Consider the following 19,887-nt stretch of genomic DNA (forward strand, 5'->3'; position numbering starts at 1 on the left):
AATTGAAGGAGTTCTGTGATGAATTGAGTCAATCAGGTAAATGGATACTGCCAGTAAATCAGTCAAGAGCTGCGATGCTGGATTGGTGGTACTAGGTAGTACTGAAGTGTGCTAGAGTACTGGTGTTAGAAGTCTAAAGAATTTGAGAGACGGGCTTGGTGAAGGAAAGGGTGGTATCAAAAGAATTCTGAGTTTCTCACTTGCATAATTGGAGAAATAAAATGGTATGTGGAACACAAGGGAAAACAGGCTTTTTGGGTGAGGAGGCAGGAATGCTAGTGAAACCCTCTTGGATTTTGATGCGAAACTGGACCTGAAAAGATCAGGCTGTCTAGGATTGTGTAAAATTTTGGCTTGTGCCTTTTTATTTCATTTCAGTATATGAAGTCAATTTTATGTATATTTACTGCAATTAATAACATGGCTGTGCATATTATAGAAAGTACAGATAATCCAAAAGAATGAACTCCCGTAGTCTAATCTGTAGATGGTCCCTGTAATTACCTTGGCATGAGTGTATGTATTTTCCTATATACTATTAGACGATTGTTTTAATGACAAACCATTTAATGCTTGATAAAGTGTAGATTGAGCCACCTCTGTGTGCCAGACACTGTTCTTGATTTTGAAGTTATGTGAGTGAATAAGAGAAGTCCATTGGTCTCCCCTATTGATAATGGAGAAGTGTAGTTGTAAATGCTGTGCAAAGCATTAAGATAATACACAGCCACCATGTGGCAACTTTAGGATGGTGTTCCCCGTTCTCCCATTCCAGCACTCCAGCCAGAGGAACCAGCTAATGTAAAGCCTGTAAAATTGGAAAAGCAGGGAGAAGACGCTGGGATTGGTGAAGTCGGGTCAAGAGGTGGCAGAATGGTAAGAGGTGGGGTAGGAGACATAAGGGGATTAGATCACCTCAACCAGGGTATGGAATTTTTCTAATTGCTACAGGAAGCCATGAAAAATGTTAAACATGGAAGTGATAGACTAATGCCAGGTCAAGAATACATGGTAGGTGGGGTGCCTGGGTGGTTCAGTCGGTTGAGCGTCTGCCTTCGGCTCAGGTCATGATCTCAGGGTCCTGGGATCAAGTCAGGGAGCCTGCTTCTCCCTCTTTTCCCCTCCCTCCCCCGTGCTGTCACTCTCTATCTCTCAAATAAATAATTAAAATCTTTTAAAAAAACATGGTAAGAGGACAAGAATGGAAGCAGGAAAACTAAAAAGCTGTTGTAATTCAAGACTTAAACATCTGAGGGAAGGAAATAGATTTAGCTTATTTTTTGGCACCTGAATTTAGGAGGTGTTTGATAAAAGGAATTGACGATGACGAGTTCTGGATAGCATGAAGATACCAATGAAAAGCAGATGCTTCCACTTTAAAATAGTGTAACCAGTAAAATATCTTTACACCCCATTTTTATCTCTAAAATGAGTTTTCTATATAATTTGAAGATAAACTGAGTCATACTTCTGGTAGCTTTACATCTGATTTAATATTTAGGCAAGGTAAGTCGTTATCTATTTCACAGCCAAGGAGACTGAAGCTCAGAAAGGATATGCAGTCGTACTGGTATGACATGATTTGAAATACTGCATTAGCCAAAAGTGTCAATCTGCTTTAAAGGATGATTTATTTAATTTTAGAAAATGAGTTTGAAATACCAGAAATTTAAACTTTGAATGCAGTGCATTTTTATCCTGGGGTTATTTTAGCAAATTGTAAAATCACAGCCTCCAGCATTAGATGGATCCTAAAATTAAGGCTCCCTTAATCAGGAACTACATTCAGGAAGCACAGCATTAAGTAATGAGGCAGAGTAGAGAATGGGAACAGAAGTCAAATAGCGGCAGGGGTGCCTGACTGGCTTAGTAGAGCATGTGACTCTTGAACTCTGGATCTTGAGTTTGAGCCCCACGTTAGGGGTAGAGTCTACTTTGGGGGAAAAAAAAGCCATTGAGAAATCAAATAGCTGTCAAATACTCCAGGTCTTTGAGCTGATAAAAAGGAATAATTTCTGAGGGCCCATCATTTTACATATATTTTTTAATCTGATAACCCTATTAAGTTTAAATTTTTTTGTTTTTAAAGAGGTGAACTGAAGCTTGTAGAGGTAAAAAAAATTCTTGCATATTGGTGATGAGGTTAGCGACTTAGAAAATAGACGTGAGAGACCTTTCAATGCATGATGACTTACCAGAAATGACTTAGAGTGATGTTTCAAAGCAGGCACTTAAATAACAAATGTGTGACAGAAGTGAGAAGGATTTACACAGCAGTCTAAATATTTATCAGAGTCTTAGTATGTGCCAGAAATCATCTTGGGTGCTGAATAAGTAATTTCAGTCCCGGTAAGTCCTGGGCACAATATGACAGTAATCCTATAAGGAAGAGTACGGTTTATTTTACAGAAGAGTTAATTCAGGCACAGGGTTTAGTTACTTTTCGAAGATCACATGGCTAACAGAGGGCAAAACTAGTGGAGAATGTAATAGTGACAAGAAATGGGCTGTTGTGTAATCATTACCGAGGGTGGTGATGAAAGCCCTCTCTGAAGAGGTACATTTGAGATCCAAACTAAGAGAAGGCAGCCATGATAAGATCTGGTAGGAGACATTCCAAATAGAATGAAGAACAAAGGCACAGGCTCTGTGTTTGGAAGATTGGTATGTTCGAGGGCAATAAAGCCAGTGGGGCCATAACAGCAGATATTAAGAGATAAGAGCTAAATTGTGGGTGGCCTTGTAGTTTGGATTTTACCCTCGTACTGGGATTGTAGGGATCTCAACAGGGAGGTGATGTGCTCTGAATTAGTGTGGAACCTGTCAGGAAGGGGTACCAGGTGATGGTGATGGTGATGGTGGCTTTGATTAGGGTTGCAGTTGTGAAGATGGTGATAAATAGCTAATAAGATATATTGTGGAGATAGAACCTAGAAGACTTAATTATGGATTAGATTTTGAATGTGAGGAAAAGAATATTCAAGGATGGTCCCTGGGATTTTTATGGAACTTGGGTGGAAAGCTGTACTCTATTGAGATATCGAATGAGCAAGAGTAGATTGTGGAGGGAAAAATCAACAGTTCTCTTTTAGCAGTGTTAAGTTTCATATGACAATTGGATAGCCAGGAAGAAATGTCAGGTGGTTTGATTTTGGAATTCTCTGAGAAGAGCTTAGTGCTATGAGTGGCCAGTATAGGTCTTTGCAGTTGTTGGATGAGATGAGAGATCACCTAGGAAGTAAGTGTACAGAAGAGAAGAGGCTGAGGTTTGAGCCCTCAGATACTCTTAAAATTCAGGGTTCTAGTACAGGAAGCCTGCAAAGGAAGCTGAGGGAGACAAAACACAGCAACACAGGTGTCATGGAAAGCTAAGTTTCAAGAGTTTATCTCAAAAGGAAAGAATAGACAGTTGTGTCAAATGCTGCTGAGAGGTCAAATAAGGTAGTGAATTAATTAAGCGGGGCTATCTGCTATAATAAATAGACCCCAAAATGTCTAATGGCACAAACAATAGTTTTTTACCTTATAAAAAATGGAGTGGTAGTGAAGAGGCCAGTGGTCTGGCCCTCCCCCACTTAGTCATTTAGGAACACAGTTGAATGAAGGCTCTACCAATTTTAATGTGTGGCTTCAAGATCATGCTGTAGTCATCTTCATTATAGCCAGGTGAAAGAGAAAAGGAATACGGAGGATCTTGTGTGGAGATTTTTATGTGCCAGGACTGGGAATGGTAGATATGTTCCATTGGCTTGAATTAAGTCACATGACCCCAACCTCAATGGAGATTGCAGAAAATAAACAAGCCATACATACAGGAAAAAGGAACCAGCTTAGTGAGTAGTTAGTAATCTCTGGCACAGATGACCTTGGCAGGATAGAGGTCATAGTGACTTTTGGGAAAAGCTATTTCAGTGACATGATAAGGATGAAAGCCCAAGAGAGAACTAGGAAGAAATGAATAAACTTCTGTAGTTTTGTTATAAAGATTCGGAGGAATGCGGTAGAGGCTAGAGGGAGTTGGAACGTCAAGGGAGAGTTTTTGTAAGAGGCATGTTACCAGTGCAAATCCATGCATATTTTTAACATTTGAGGAATGGATTTCCAGGTTCACACTGTTATGATATAGTATAGTATAGATGTATGATCATGATCAAGAGTTGCATGCTTTTTTTTTTTTTTTAAGATTTTATTTATTTATTTGACAGAGACAGCCAGTGAGAGAGGGAACACAAGCAGGGGGAGTGGGAGAGGACGAAGCAGGATCCTAGCGGAGAAGCCTGATATGGGGCTCGATCCCAGAATGCTGGGATCACGCCCTGAGCTGAAAGCAGACGCCTAACGACTGTGCCACCCAGGTGCCCCAAGAGTCGCATGCTCTTCTGACTGAGCGAGCTAGGTACCCCTCCAACACTCGGATCCTTGAGCCTCAATCTCACCGTTATCTTTTTCAGCAAAAATGTTCTTTTACTGAGAAAATCTAGGCCAGCTAATGTGTCTGTCCTATACTTTTCTGAGGATTTCCTTTTTTCTCTAAGCCTCTTCAAGGCTAAGACCTTCTCAGACCTGTCCTGGGCTTTTCATTATTCCTTTTCTTGCCTCTTTAAAGCTTCTCTCTACTCTTTTTCCCTCCAAAGATTTCCCAGTTGAAAAAGAAAAATAAGCAATAACCTAATCCTGCTTCTACCTAATGCTACCTCCTCTTCAGCAAATCTGTAGATAGCTTTACCCAGGATGTATAACTGTTGAACACCCTATGTCTTCTTCACAGTTGGCTTTCAAACTCAGTTCTTTTTGAAACTGTTTTCTCAAGTATTGTTTATTCACCAAATCTAGTACTTTTAGTCTTTATCCTTTTGGTTCCCTGTGGGATATAAATAGGTTATTTAAGCTTCAGGGCCTCTTGCCTGCAGGGGCCTTTAATATTTATGTTGTTGAATATATTTGTAAGGTTGGAAAAGTAAAATATTTTTGTATTCTTGTTCTCAAGCTTCAGTCCTAACAAACAGGGATTTGCCACTTTATAAAAGGGGGTCTCCTGAATTCATATAAAAAATTCATCAGATTGTTATAGCCAATAGAGGTAACAAAATGGGGCATGACTCCTTCCAACTTGGTCACAGCCAGGACTGACCAAAGAAATTGTATTCTTTTCATGCCCAGGTCCTAGGTCTACTCATGATTTTAGGTTCAGGAATTAGATTTTAAGCAGCTTGACCAAGGTGATCAAGCACTGGAAGATTAATTCATGCTAACCAAGATCACAAAAGATGATTTATAAATCAGAATATTTATTTCTTGGTATACAAGAAGGAATTCATACCTTAATATTGACTATGGTTATAAATATCTGCTGTTCCAGGACATTCTCTTAATTGGATCAAGGTGTTCTAGAGACCAAACATGATTGTAAAACGTTTAGTCTTCATGATTTCTTTTAATAAAGATTTATATGATCTCCACACCCATCGAGGGGCTGGACTCACGACCCACCTGAGATCAAGTTACATGCTACACGAACTGAGCCAGCCAGCCTCCCGTAGTCTTCATGATATAATATGAAAATAACTGAATGCTTAAAGCCTCTCATTGGAGGGGTATGGCCTAAACCCCAAACTACTTGAAGACGAGGAAAACCATGTTTCTTGTGTGACTCAAGCCTGTGCGTCATTCTGACCTACCAGCCTTCCCTAGTCACGGATCTAGCCTTAAGGCATGGTCTGTGCCTTGAATCTATCTCACCCCCAAGTGCACCCTATTTGGCTGCCACACGCCCGTATTGCACACATCTCTTCTAGTTCCGGGGACGCCCTAGCCCTTGTTTCATTCATGGTCTTTCTCCCTCTTCCATTATCTCCTCAAAGTGTGTCCCTCGCTTTCAGTGCCCAGGCTGTCCTCCTCGAGGTCCCTCCTAACGTCATGTGTGTTGTCACCTACTTATTTTCACCTTGCCTCACCTACTAATCATCACCTCCGAGGCTGTCACTCTCATCACCTACCTGGCCCGGCCTGGCCCCACTGCCCCGACCGGAAAGGAAGCGTCGGAACCTTCCCGGGTGAGAGCGCCCGGAGCCCGTCCCACTCACCGCCCCAGCAGGGAAGCTGTGAGGAACGCTTCATCGCCCTCTGTGCCTGTCTCCCCCTTCTGTTTTCTCCCAATCCCACAAAACCACCACCCCTTTTATTCTCTCTGTGAGCACCGGACTCGCCTCTTGCCCTCAGTTGCGAGGAGAGGTCTCCTGGCAAAAGCAGAAAGGTGCCTCTCTACTTAAGAATTGAAGTGTAAGTGGACGCTGCCATCTGCGCATCAGTGAACCGAACCCCGGCCAAGCCCCAGGTGAAGGGGCGGGGTGGTTGGCGCTGAGCCAATCGTAGCTCGTGACGACAGGGCCCAGCCAATCAGGACACGGGAGGCTTGGCGCACTCAGGGCGGGCCCGGGTGGGTGAGAACCCGCCCCCTTGCAGCTGGGTGGCCAACGCCTTCGCCCAGGGCTTGCTGGAGCCACGCAGGTTCACAGACTCCAGGGACTGGGCACCCTGAGAGCTGGGAGACGGTGCCCTCCCACCCAACTAATTTCTTTACGGGCCTCGGCCTTAACAGGCGTGTTGGTGCCTGCCGTGGACGCATTCTGACCTGGGCTGTATCTCTCTCTGGAGACCGTGCCTATGGTTGGGCCGGAGTGAGGTCGTTGCCTTGACGACGGCAGCATGCGGCCCGCGGTCCTCCTGCGTGTGAGCCTGCGGCAGGCCGAGGCCAATCTGCCTCCCTGCCTGATTCGCCCCGGACCCGTGACTGTGTCCACAGACGAAATCAGACCAGCTTCGGAAGTGCTAGTTTGCTAGTCAGCATCTTTTAGACCTGCGAGCGAGATGCATTTCACCTCAAATTTGTTTCCAAGTTGAAAACCTTTGGGTCTTTCCATATGAAAGGATTTTAAAGAAACAGTAAGTGTAATACTTTAAAACGCTTCTATTATCTCGTTCTGTGACCTGTGATAGATTTCAATCTGCTTGTCTTTAATAAAATAAAAAATTAGCATTATTTTTATTATCTGATTGTTGGTATTAGAACCAAATGTTTACATGGCACATGTCCAGAAATACCGCATTGCCAATTGGCCAGGCATCCTTTTAGCTTGTATTACCTTTACACACAGGAGTAGAAGGCGTGAAAAATTGTAGTTTATGAGTAACTGTTTCAGGAAACCAGAGGCTTTTTAAGCTGTGATACTTCTAAGGTATTTGTGGGCAGTGCCACTTGAAAAAGCAGGTGTGTTCAATGGGCTGGGACTACATGTGTGGTTGGTTTCCAGAATAAACTTGGAGTAGCCAACTTGCTTAATGTTAGCTTGTGATATGCTTTTTTTTTTTTTAAGATTTTATTTATTTATTTGACAGAGATAGAGACAGCCAGTGAGAGAGGGAACACAAGCAGGGGGAGTGGGAGAGGAAGAAGCAGGCTCATAGCAGAGGAGCCTGATGTGGGGCTAGATCCCACAATGCCGGGATCACACCCTGAGCTGAAGGCAGACGCTTAACCACTGTGCCACCCAGGCGCCCCAACTTGTGATAAGAAACATCTTATACATGCTTAAGGAAATCTTAATTTTGTTCCCTTTGCATTTTCTTTTTTTTTTTTTTTAAGATTTTATTTATTTATTTGACAGAGAGAGAGACAGCCAGCAAGAGAGGGAACACAAGTAGGGGGAGTGGGAGAGGAGGAGCCTGATGTGGGGCTCGATCCCAGGACTCTGGGATCATGCCCTGAGCCGAAGGCAGACGCTTAACAACTGAGCCACCCAGGCGCCCTAGCACTTTGCATTTTCAAATATTGAGGACACCAATTGCAAAAATGTTTAAAAATGATGCAGGTTATAGAGTCCAGCTATTTTTGTTCAGGAAAGGAGAGGTAGAATTACACCAAGAATTTTTTTTCAAACAGACATTTTATTTAAAAATAGTTAGTAGATATGAAATGGAAGTTAATATGTCAACTATGTGGAAAGTTAGTGTTGTGGACACTGCTCTGTAAACAGTTTATGGAACCTACTATCAAAGCTGTTAGTAAAACATGAAATAATTGGAGTTCGTGTTGACTGGAATTTATTTTCATCTTTTCCCCCTTTGGGTCAGTGTTCTGGTTTTCCATGTATATCTATCTATCTATCTATCTATCTATCTATCTATCTATCTATCTATCTATCTATCTCCAAAATAAAGCCCTAAATTATTAAGGTAAACTGATGAAAATGTATGCACACTGGTTTATCACAGTTTACTAGAACAAAGAGGGCATTTGTTTGGTTTTTGTTATCAGTGTACTAATATGGAAGCAAATAAAACATCACAATTTACAATCTGGGTAAATTAGTTTTAGATTGCCATAAGGACACAATTAATGAAATACGTGGGAGGTTTTTTTTTCTTTCCACGTTTTATGAATGAGTATTTTTGTATTGTTAGGTTAAAAAAAATCAGCTATAAATCATCATTTGAATATATAGTTATTGAAAGGTTTTTTTTTTTTTCAAAACTTTTAGAACCATAGTGGGATTTGGAGAAATATTTTTTGTTCTTTGCTTCCGGAATTTAATTTAAAATCAGATTTAAAAAATAAATTTAACTTTGGAGTTATTAGCTTTTATATTTCATGGCAACCAAGACTTGTGAATGAAAATCTGTCTGTATTTGAACTGAAAAGTTTTTTTCTATACCAAAATATGTAGTGGAATGATTGCCAATCCTTCATCAGTCATTATTGGGATTGCCATTATCCAAAAAAATGTCATATAATGAGATGTAAAAGAATTCTACATACAAAATTCAAATGACCATGCTTACAGTGAGTAATCATTAAAAGGATTTTTGAAATATTGTATTTGGTACTACTAAAATTTAATTTTTAAACAATTTGCTTATATACTGTGATATCAGTGTTGTTATTTTGTAAGTTCAATATGGGAATTTAATTACTGTAAGTAAGAAAAATATAGAAAAATAGTTTATCAAAGTTTCTTAGTGTTAACTTGGCAAGTGATGATTTCATGAACAAATATTTTTCCCAACTGAGTAGAAAGTGCATAAAGATTTTCAACTTTGCTTTTTTAAAAGACTTATTTATTTGAGAGAGAGAGAGACAAAGAGAGAGAGCATTAGTGAGGGGAGAGGCAGAGGGAGAGAATCCTTAAGCAGACCCCCCTCCCGCATCCCGCACCCCAAGACCAGGTTTGATCCCACCACCCATGAGATCATGACCTGAGCCAAAACCAAGAGTCAGTCGCTTAACCGATTGAGCCACCTATGCACCCCTCAACTTTGCTTTTTTAAACCTGATGTAAAAAAAATAAATTTGATCTTCACTAAAACCAAACTCATTGGGGCGCCTGGCTGGCCCAGTCAGTAGGGTGAGTGACTTGATCTCAGGGCTGTGAGTCTGCGTCCCACTTGGGTGTGGATATTACTTAACAGTAAAACCTTAAAAAACAAAACAAAACAAAACTCACTTGTGCTTTTTCACCTCTGAGTGAAAAGGCTTGTGTTTTTCTAAAGTAAGCTAGAATTATTTTGCATGATAGTTCAAGTATTGCTTTATCTGAATTAAAAATATATTGAATTTCATTAACATGACATCTAATAATTTAAATTTAATGGCTTTAATTCTTGTCTATTATGAAATGTCTAAATGAAATAATTTGAAAACATAGCTTAGATGTGGAAACATTAAGAAATTATGAGTCAGAACAGAACAGCCATTAACACAGCAACTGCTCTAATATGGAAAACAAGTGGGGAAGAATTAATTTACTGGGAAGGTGGAGGAAATTAATATACTCAACATTATTAACTATGTTTTGTTTTCCACAGCAAGAAGAACTGCTACCAGTTTTGAATTAAAATGGAAAAATACGAGAACCTAGGATTGGTTGGAGAAGGGAGCTATGGAATGGTGATGAAGTGTAGGAATAGAGATAGTGGAAGAATTGTGGCCGTCAAGAAGTTCTTAGAAAGTGATGATGACAAAATGGTTAAAAAAATTGCTATGCGAGAAATCAAGTTATTAAAGGTGAGTAAATACCAATACTGAGTTTAAAAATAAGTTTTTCTTGATCAAGATTACATTTTTATAAAAAATTACTGTTTTTATATTAATTTCCACACCAAGATTTAAGACATAAATTTCTTTTTTGACAATAAACAAAATGATTATATATGCATATTCATTTATCCTATGAATATAAATATGATTTTGAAAGTATTTGTTGTTTCTTTATGTATCTATCTACCTATCTATCAGTCATCAGTGTTGGGGGTCCTAAAGACCACTCGACATTCCATGATTCAATAGGAGGACTCAGAGCATTCAGCATTTATGGATTGCATTCATGGATTTATTACAGTGGAGGATATAAAGCAAAATCAGCAAAGAAAAAGACACATGGGGTGAATTCCAGAGGACACCTGTCACAGATTTCCAAGAATCCTCTTCCAGTGGAGTCACACAGGATGCACTTATTTTTTCCAAAAATGAGCTGTGACAACACGTGTGAAATATTGTCTACCAAGGAGATTCAGTAGATTCAGTGTCCAGGGTTTTTATTGGGGGATGTTCATGTAGACACCCTCTGGCTCATACCAAAATTCCAGAGGCCCAGAAGGAATGCAAATATTCAGCATGTGCAACATTTTTTTGCATATTGAGCCACTTAACCAGTTCTTGAAATGAAGGGAACCCTCATGAAATCCAAGTTCCCAGGTGCCAACCAAGGGCTCATTTTGTAAGCAGACCTTTCTAAGTCTCAGGCCTGCTGTGTGATCTCTCTCTCTCTAATCGGTCTCACCAAAAATTTATCAATTTTATTTATCTTTAGAAAGAACCAATGTTTGATCTTCTCTATTTTGTATTTCTTTTTTTAATTTATTTTTTAATTTAAATTCAATTTAATTAACATACAGTGTATTATTAGTTTCAAAGGTAGGATTTAGTGATTCATCAGTTGCATACAACACCCAATGCTCATTCCATCCAGTGCCCTCCTCAATGCCCAACACCCAGTTACCCCATCCCCCCACCCACCACCCCTCCAGCAGCACTCATTTGTTTCTTATACCTAAGAGTCTCTTATTGTTTCTCTCCCTCTCTGTTTTTGTCTTATTTTTCCTTCCCTTCCCCTATGTTCATCTGTTTTGTTTCTTAAATTCCACCTATGAGTGAAATCATATGATATTTGTCTTTCTCTGATTGACTTATTTCATTTTACATAATACTCTCTAGTTCCATCCATGTCATTGCAGATGGCAAGATTTCATTCTCTTTGATGGTTGAGTAATATTCCATTGAGATATATATATATATATATATATATATATATATATAGTATAATATATATACATTGTATATATGTAATATATATAGAAATGCATAATATCCATTACACACACACATACACACACACACACACTACATCTTCTTTATCCTTTCATCGGTCAGTGGACATTTGGGCTCTTTCCATAGTTTGGCTATTGTGGACATTGCTGTTATAAACATTGGGGTGCATGTGCCCCTTCAAATCACTGTTTGTATCATTTGGGTAAACATCTAATAGTGCAATTGCTGGGTCATAGGGTAGCTCTATTTTTGACTTTTTAAAAAAAGATTTTATTTATTTTTTGAGAGAGAGAGCGCACACAGGAGTAGGGGGAGGTGCAGAGGGAGAAGCAGGCTCCTGGGATCATTACCTGAGCCGAAGGGAGATGCTTAACCAACTGCACCACCCCGATGACCCTATTTTTAACTTTTTGAGAAACCTCCATACTGTCTTCCAGAGTGGTTACACCAGTTTGCATTCCCACCAACAGTGTAAGACGGTTTCCCTTTCTCCACATCCTCACCAACATCTGTTGTTTCCTGAGTTGTTAATTTTAGCCAATCTGACTGGTGTGAGGTGGTATCTCATTGTGGTTTTGATTTGTATTTCCCTGAAGCCGAGTGATGTTGAACATTTTTTTGTGTGTCTGTTGGCCATTTACATGTCTTCTTTGGAGAAATGTCTCTTAATGTCTTCTGCCCATTTCTTGACTGGATTTTTTTGTTTTTTGGGTGTTGAGTTTGTTAAGTTCTTTATAGATTTTGGATACTAGCCCTTTATCTGATAAGACATTTGAAAATCTTCTCCTATTCTGTTGGTTGTCTTTTAGTTTTGTCGACTGTTTCCTTTGCTGTGCACATGCTTTTTATTTCGATGAAGTCCCAATAGTTCATTTTTGCTTTTGTTTCCCTTGCCTTTGAAGACATGACTAGCAAGAAGTTGCTACGGCCAAGGTCAAAGAGGTTTCTGCCAATGTTCCCCTCTAGGATTTTGATGGATTCCTGTCTCACATTTACATCTTTTATCCATTTTGAGTTTATTTTAGTATAGGGTGTAAGAAAGTGGTCCAGTTTCATTCTCCTGCATGTTGCTGTCCAATTTTCCCAACACCATGTGTTGAAGAGACTGTCTCTTACCCATTGGATATTCTTTCCTGCTTTGTTGAAGATTAGTTGACCATAGAGTTGAGGGTCCATTTCTGGGTTCTCTATTCTGTTCCATTGCTTTATGTGTCTGTTTTTTGTGCCAGTACCATACTGTCTTGATGATTACAGCTTTGTAACACAGCTTGAAGTCTGGAATTGTGATGCCTCCAGGTTTGGTTTTCTTTTTCAAGATTGCTTTGGCTATTTGGGGTCTTTTCTGATTCTGTACAAATTTTAGGATTTTTTGTTTTAGCTCTGTGAAAAATGTTGATGGCATTTTGATAGGGATTGACTCTGAGAGTGGTGAGGATGAACTTCCCTGATAGAGGAGGACCATTCTTTGGTCAAGGGTATATGAGTAGCTGTGCTCCCTGCTAGAACCTCCAAACAGTCTCTCAAAGTCTTTCTTTTCTTTTCTTTTTTTTTTTAAAGTAAACTCTACCCCCAGTGTGGGACTTGAACTCACAACCCTAAGATCAAGAGTTGCATGTCCTACTGACAGAGCCAGCCAGATGCCCCTTTATTTCTCTAATATTTTTTTTTCTCTAATATTTCATTCCTTCTACTTAGTTTGGGTGGGTTTATTTTGCAGTTCTTCTTCCTAACCTGTTGATATAGATGCTTATTTAATTTCCAGCCTTTTCCCCCTCATACATGCATCTAAGGCTATATTTCCTTCTATGAACAGCTTGGTATGTATCTCAGAAATTTTGAGTAGGAGTTCAAAATATTTTCTCATTTTCCTTAATTTCTAAATATGTGGAAATTTTCTAGTTTTCCCTTCCCTGGTTATTTAGTTTTGCCACAGTTTTCTTGTAATCTGAAAATATACTATGTAACATTTTATTCCTTTCAAAAAAATTTTTAAAGATCTTATTTATTTATTTGACAGAAAGAGAGTGAGAGAGTGAGCATGCACACAAGCAGGGGGAACAGCAGGCAGAGGGAGAGGGAGAAGTGGCTCCCTGGTTTAGCAGGGAGCCTGATGCAGGGCTCGATCCCAGGACCCTGGGATCATGACCTGAGCCGAAGGCAGATGCTTAACGACTGAGCCACCCAGGTGCCCCTGATTTCTTAATTAAAGATATACTTTTCAATTTTGGTATTTCCATTGGATTTTTTTTTTATAGTCTCCATTTGGCCACCAAAACTCCTTATTGTGCTTTCTTGACTATTTAAATTAGTCTTTTCTAAAGTCTTTATCCAGTACCTATTATCTGGATCTCCCATATGTTTATTTCTATTGTTTGGTTTTTTTCTCTTGGTTTTTTATTAAGTTAACTTTTTATATGGCTGTATTAATTTTTAAGAATGGTATACATAGCTTGAGTCTCTGGATGATATCTTTCCCCTGGGAGGAGTTACATTTGCTTATGCGAGGCTTTTGAGGGCACTCTTGAGGGTTCTCCAGGAAACCTAACATTGTGCCATCATCTTAATCCAATTTGAGGAATTTACATTATTTGAATTTGAATTGTAGTTCGTGAGAATGCCTATTTATTATTCACCCTTATCATAGTTTGTGGACTTTTAGGGCCAACCCAAAGTGAAAGGGTCTCATCAGGCCTGTACCCCTTCTTTTTACTTTGATGGCCCCCGGACACCAATCATTATTACCTTAGGCCACAAGACTGTCAAAAGTGCCACTCAACATCTTAATCTCTCTGAATTGGTATGTTTCCAGGGTTTAAAAAAAAATAACTAATTGTTTGGTTCTCTTCCCTGGGCCTCTGTCTTCAGGATCCTAGTCTAGATATTCTTTAGTATCTTATCTCTCTTGTCCCTTAGAATAGTGGTTTTATATTTTTGTCCAACTTTTCTACTTGTACTCAGTATGAGAGCTGTTATAAATCACCTAGTCTACGGAAATTATTATACTTTTCTGTTCTAAAATTTTTATTTGGTTCTAAATCTGCTATATCACTTTTTCTGATTTCAAGTTCCCTCAAAAAAATTTTTTTAAGTAAGTTCTATACTCAGCTCAGAGATTTGCACGCTCTGTTGACCGAGCCAGCCAGGAGCCCCGGTTGTTTTTTTTTTAAGCTTTGCTTTTTTTAGTATTTATTTATTTATTTACTTACTTACTTACTTAAACTCCACCCCCAACATGGGGCTCGAACTTAGGACCCAGAGATCAAGAGCCACATGTTCTACCAACTGAGCCAGCCAGGCACCTCAAATTCCCTCAGTTTTTTGAGGTTGACTTTTTTCTTTTTAAGCATAGTAGCTTTATCTGATAATTCCAATACCTGAACTCATTCTGTATCTGCTTTGGTTTTCTTTATATTCCGATAGTTTTTATTTGTGGTATCGTATTTCTTTGTATGCCTGGTTGTCTTTGATTTTTTGCTGGACATTATATTTGAAACATTATTTTTTAGGAATAATTTGAGGCTAAAGTGAAGTCTCCTGAGGACTGGTTCATTTCTGTCCATTTTTAGTGGGGAAGGTGTAGTCCTTAGTGTCCCAGCTTAAATTGGGCTTCAGAGACCCCACCTTTGAAAGGCATTTGGACTTTGACTTTTCCTTCCCTCTTAGCTCCAACAGGCCACAAAAATCCAAGCTCAGTTACACACCTGTTAGTTGATGGCAAAATCAGCTTAAGTACTGAAATTAACTCTCTGAGTTCTCCTGTTCTTGCTTTTGGCCCAGTAATTCCTCACTGTCTTCTTGGGTCTTTTATATGTTTAAGAAGATTTTAAAATATTTTGTCCAACTTTTTAAGATTTCTCAATAGGAGAGTTGGTCTGAGTTCCCTACCAAATGTGGTACTCCTCAGCTTTCAAAAATAAAAGCACAGAGAAAGAGTGAGAGAAAGAGAGAGAGAAAGGTGGAACTGATAGTCTATGTTTTCATTTTAGAAGTGTGTCATTTAATTTTCATGTATTTTGGAATTTTCTAGTTATCTTTTTGTTATTGATTTCTATTTTAATTCCATTATGGTACAAGAGCAGACATTGTGTGATTTCTATTATTTTAAATTTGTTATGGTGTGTTTTGTGGCCTACAGTGTGGTCTATCTTGGTGAATGTTCCATCTGAACTAGAGAAATGTGAATTCTGCTGTTGAGTAGTCTGTAGATGTCAATTACATCAAGTTGGTTGATGGTGTTGTTGAATTCAACTGTGTGTCCTTACTGATTTTCTACCTCTTGGGTCTATCTATTTCTGAGCAGAATGGTTGACATTTCCAACTATGATAGTGAATTTGTTTATTTCTCCCTGCATTCTATCAGTTTTTACCTCATATAGTTTGATACTCTGTTGTTAGGCACATACATGTTAAGAATTGTTATGTCTCCTTGGAAAATTGACACCTTTTCATTATGTAATGCCCTCTTATCCTTGATAACTTTTCTTACTTTGCAGTTTGGTTTAGTCTGGAATTTTTTTTTTTTTTTTTTTTTTTTTTTTTTTTTAGTGGTTGCCCTACATTTGCCTCACTGAGAGATTGCTTCCAGCAAATGAGTTTCTGTGTGATTATTCAGGCCTCCCTTCCCTGCTGTCCTTGGTACCATTCAGTTCTAGGGTTGCTTTCACTGACAGCCCATGAATCTTGTTCCTATTATATCAAAGAAGGAGTTTTTTGTTTTTGTTTTTTTTCCTTTTCAGGGTATGTCACCAATTTTGATTACTCTGTTCTCCCAGCTTTTTAGCCACAGGAGATCTCTTGGTATCTTCCTAAACTTCTGTTTGACCTTGACTACATTTGGCAGTCCCACCTCATTTGTTGTTGGTAGGGGTCATAGATCCCACTTCATCAAAGATGGAGCTACATTTTTTTTTTTCTCATTGGTTTTATTGTACTCTTTGAGAGAAGAATGGGGCAATATGATCTTTTGAGTATAATTGAAAAACCAAAATATACATTTTTTTTTTTTTTTTTTTTAAAGATTTTATTTATTTATTCGACAGAGACAGAGACAGCCAGCGAGAGAGGGAACACAAGCAGGGGGAGTGGGAGAGGAAGAAGCAGGCTCCCAGCGGAGGAGCCTGATGTGGGGCTCGATCCCGTAACGCCGGGATCACGCCCTGAGCCGAAGGCAGACGCTTAACCGCTGTGCCACCCAGGCGCCCCCCAAAATATACTTTTAACAATTTATACTATTCATGAATTTTATTTATGTCTTTCTTATACTAAGATTTTAGATTATGACTGATTGCTAAATAATTCAATGTTGTAAAAATGATTTTGCATTTTTTTTTACAATAGCAACTGAGGCATGAAAATCTGGTGAATCTGTTGGAAGTATGTAAGAAAAAAAAAAAATGGTACCTAGTCTTTGAATTTGTTGACCATACAATTCTTGATGACTTGGAGCTCTTTCCCAATGGACTAGACTACCAGCTGGTTCAAAAATATTTGTTTCAGATTATTAATGGAATTGGATTTTGTCACAGTCACAATGTAAGTACTTAGTTTAAACAATTATTTTGCCAATGATTAACTTACCTGATACCATCACTTAATGAGACACTGACCTAGTCTGAAGTTTGGACTAGTAAAGTAATTGAAATAACCATGTTACTTTGATACTGCCAATTTTCATGTTTCATAATAACACGTAGTCTTTCTCCCAACAATTAGGCTGTGCTGAAAGTTGAAAGAGTGTACATGAACACCCATGTAACTACCACCTGGATTCTAACTTGTTAACATTTTGCTATATTTGCTTTATGACATTTATTCAACTAGTCATCTGTTTATCAACCCATTAATCTGTCTTATTTATTTATCCACTTGAAAGTAAGTTGCAGACATCAGTACACTTCAAACTTTAAGCACTTCAGCTATGCATATTAAACTAGAGTTTAATATTTGTTTGCTCTGTGTGTGTGTGTTTTAGGTAACATTTGCTGAGTAAAATGCACAAATTTTAAGTTCAGATTCTCTTGCCTAGTTGTGAAGTATGAAAATCCCTGCTCTTACCCTATTGTCTATCATAATAATTTTATATCATTTGAGAATCATATAAAAGCACCTCCAGATGAAATGACACTTAGAAGTATAGTATAAAATGAATAACTTAATACATTGATTCTTCCAGTTTTACAACACATTGATTTTGCCATATTTTTAAGTGATATTTTAAAATGTATGTGATTATACAAATAACAAATGCTAACAGTAGATGTGGGGCTGACCCTGTGACCTTACACGAATGTCTAGGATATAATAGAAGTTGGTAGCCTTTGCAAAATGCTCAGCAATGGCAGGTTGCTATTTAGGATGCTGGTCCTCTGAAAGAGTTTAAAATAAATATATTTTTAAAATTTTCGAAATGAAGTTTACTTGTATTAAAGAATGAGGCCTAATAATTTATTTTGCCTAGCTGTAGAATTTTTAGTATTGTCTCCCAGCGTCCTGTTTTCTACTTCCATAGTCTCTCCTTTAGAAATCTTAACCACTGACCTTGTTGTACCCTTTTTACACTTCTAACTGCCTGATGAATGCCTCTACTTAGGTGCTCAGCGATCCACCTAAAAGCCCATATGGCTAAAACTAAACTACTAATTATTCCATCAAAGCTAAGTTTTCCTAGACTTTTCTTTTTTTGATGGAGCCCCCATTATTTTAAATTCCCAGGTTTAAGTAAAATATCTGAGATTACTTCCTAACTTCTGTTGATTCTGATTGAGAATACTTCTAAATTGTATCTCTTCCATTCCATTTCTCTGAACACCAGCCTAGTTTAGGCCCTTATCATCTTATCATTGTCCCATTGCTCTTCTCCTGGCCTCTAGCCCCTCTTTCTGATTTAGTTTGTTTATGGCCAACATCTTTAAACACTATATTGGTTGTCACTTCCATGGGATCCACTTCCCTGAGAAGTCTTGATCAAACTCAGACTTCCCATGCTGGCAGTTGAGGCAGCCTTCCTCCCTAGGACATAACCTCTTCTCTAGGAAAACATTTCCCTGGAGTTTCCTGATCTATTTTCATCTTCACTTTTTTCTTTTTTTAAAAAAGATTATTTATTTGAGAGAAGCGGGGGGTGAGACCGAGGGATAGGGCGAGAAACAGATTCCCCACTGTGCAGGGAACATGACACGGGGCTGGATCCCACAACCCTGAGATCATGACCTGAACTGAAATCAAGTCAGACGCTCAACCAGCTGAGCCACCCAGGTGCCATTCGTCTTCACTCTTTTACTCTCCTTCATTCAGATTGTCCTTCCATTTCTGTATTTATCCAGGTTGCACACAGTATTAGAGACCTATCTTAGAAGCCTCCCCTTTCATAAAAATTTTCCATGACCATTCTAGTCTTTAATGATAGCCTTACTCCATTAGTCTTGAGAGTAGTCATTAACAGAACAATTGATTTGGTATTTAGTAATATATATTTCACCCAATATCTTTGATTGTTTAAGTGAAACTTCAAGTGTAAGTGTCTTTTCTTGCCTAGCCAGGTCCCAGTTTCTTTGAAGCCAGGAACAATTTTATATGCTTTTATTTGTATTCATCATAGGGACAAAAACAGTACCCTGCACATGGCAGGTGCTCAGAAAATAGTTTGTTTAACTTGATGTGCCCATATGTGTCAGATTCTGTTTTTTTCTTAGATCATACACAGAGATATAAAGCCAGAGAATATATTAGTCTCCCAGTCTGGCGTTGTCAAGTTATGTGATTTTGGATTTGCACGAACGTTGGCAGCCCCTGGGGAAGTTTATACTGATTATGTGGCAACCCGATGGTATAGAGCTCCAGAACTATTGGTCGGTGATGTCAAGTATGGCAAGTAAGACATCAACAAGGGGGTGGAGGGCAGGGAGGGCAGATTTAACACTATTTTCTTGATAAAATGGAATGTGTTTGTAATATAATAAAAGATCCCTCTAACGCCGAAAGGAAGTTTTGGATTTAGGGAGCTTTATAAGATGACTTGTTCTTTTTGGTGCTTCCTCTTTAAATGTTTTTTGTGCAATGAGTTGTGGAAAGCGTACTTATTTTAAAGGTAGGGAAATCAAGGTGAGTCAGTGGTCTGTTTTTTTACGGTGGGTTGGAAATAGATATATTTATCACTTGTAAAGAGAGGAACATGGATTGGATAAGTCTGACACTGTTGGAATGAGGCAAAGTGAAGTTGGCAAGGATGGGGGTAGAAACATAATTGAGTGAAATGTTTTTAAAACATAAATTATCTGCATAAATGAATTCTTCAGAGAAGGGATGGTAACTTTTACTGCTTTGGGTAGAAAGCTTCGTAAAATGTTTTCTGTACTTTGTGTGTGTGTGTGTGTGTGTGTGTGTGTGTGTGGTTTTTTTAAAAGATATTATTTATTTATTTGACAGAGAGAGAGACAGCCAGCGAGAGAGGAAACACAGGCAGGGGGAGTGGGAGAGGAAGAAGCAGGCTCCTAGCGGAGGAGCCT

General features: G+C 38.7%; 1 protein-coding gene across 1 annotated transcript in view; it reads left to right on the top strand.

The window, feature by feature from the left end:
* Positions 1–6,459: 6,459 nt before the first annotated feature.
* CDKL2 (cyclin dependent kinase like 2) overlaps positions 6,460–19,887 on the top strand; it is a 34,740-nt gene continuing 21,312 nt past the window's right edge. Inside the window, exons 1-4 of the mRNA XM_045789672.2 lie at positions 6,460–6,942; positions 9,862–10,060; positions 16,721–16,915; positions 19,075–19,253. Coding sequence (XP_045645628.2) covers positions 9,893–10,060; positions 16,721–16,915; positions 19,075–19,253 — 542 coding nt within the window. The 5' untranslated portion in view covers positions 6,460–6,942; positions 9,862–9,892. The remainder of the gene's footprint in view (positions 6,943–9,861; positions 10,061–16,720; positions 16,916–19,074; positions 19,254–19,887) is intronic.

Source organism: Ursus americanus, chromosome 8, assembly GCF_024610735.1.
Source record: "Ursus americanus isolate L20-20 chromosome 8, mUrsAme1.1.p, whole genome shotgun sequence".
Taxonomy (NCBI): domain Eukaryota; kingdom Metazoa; phylum Chordata; class Mammalia; order Carnivora; family Ursidae; genus Ursus; species Ursus americanus.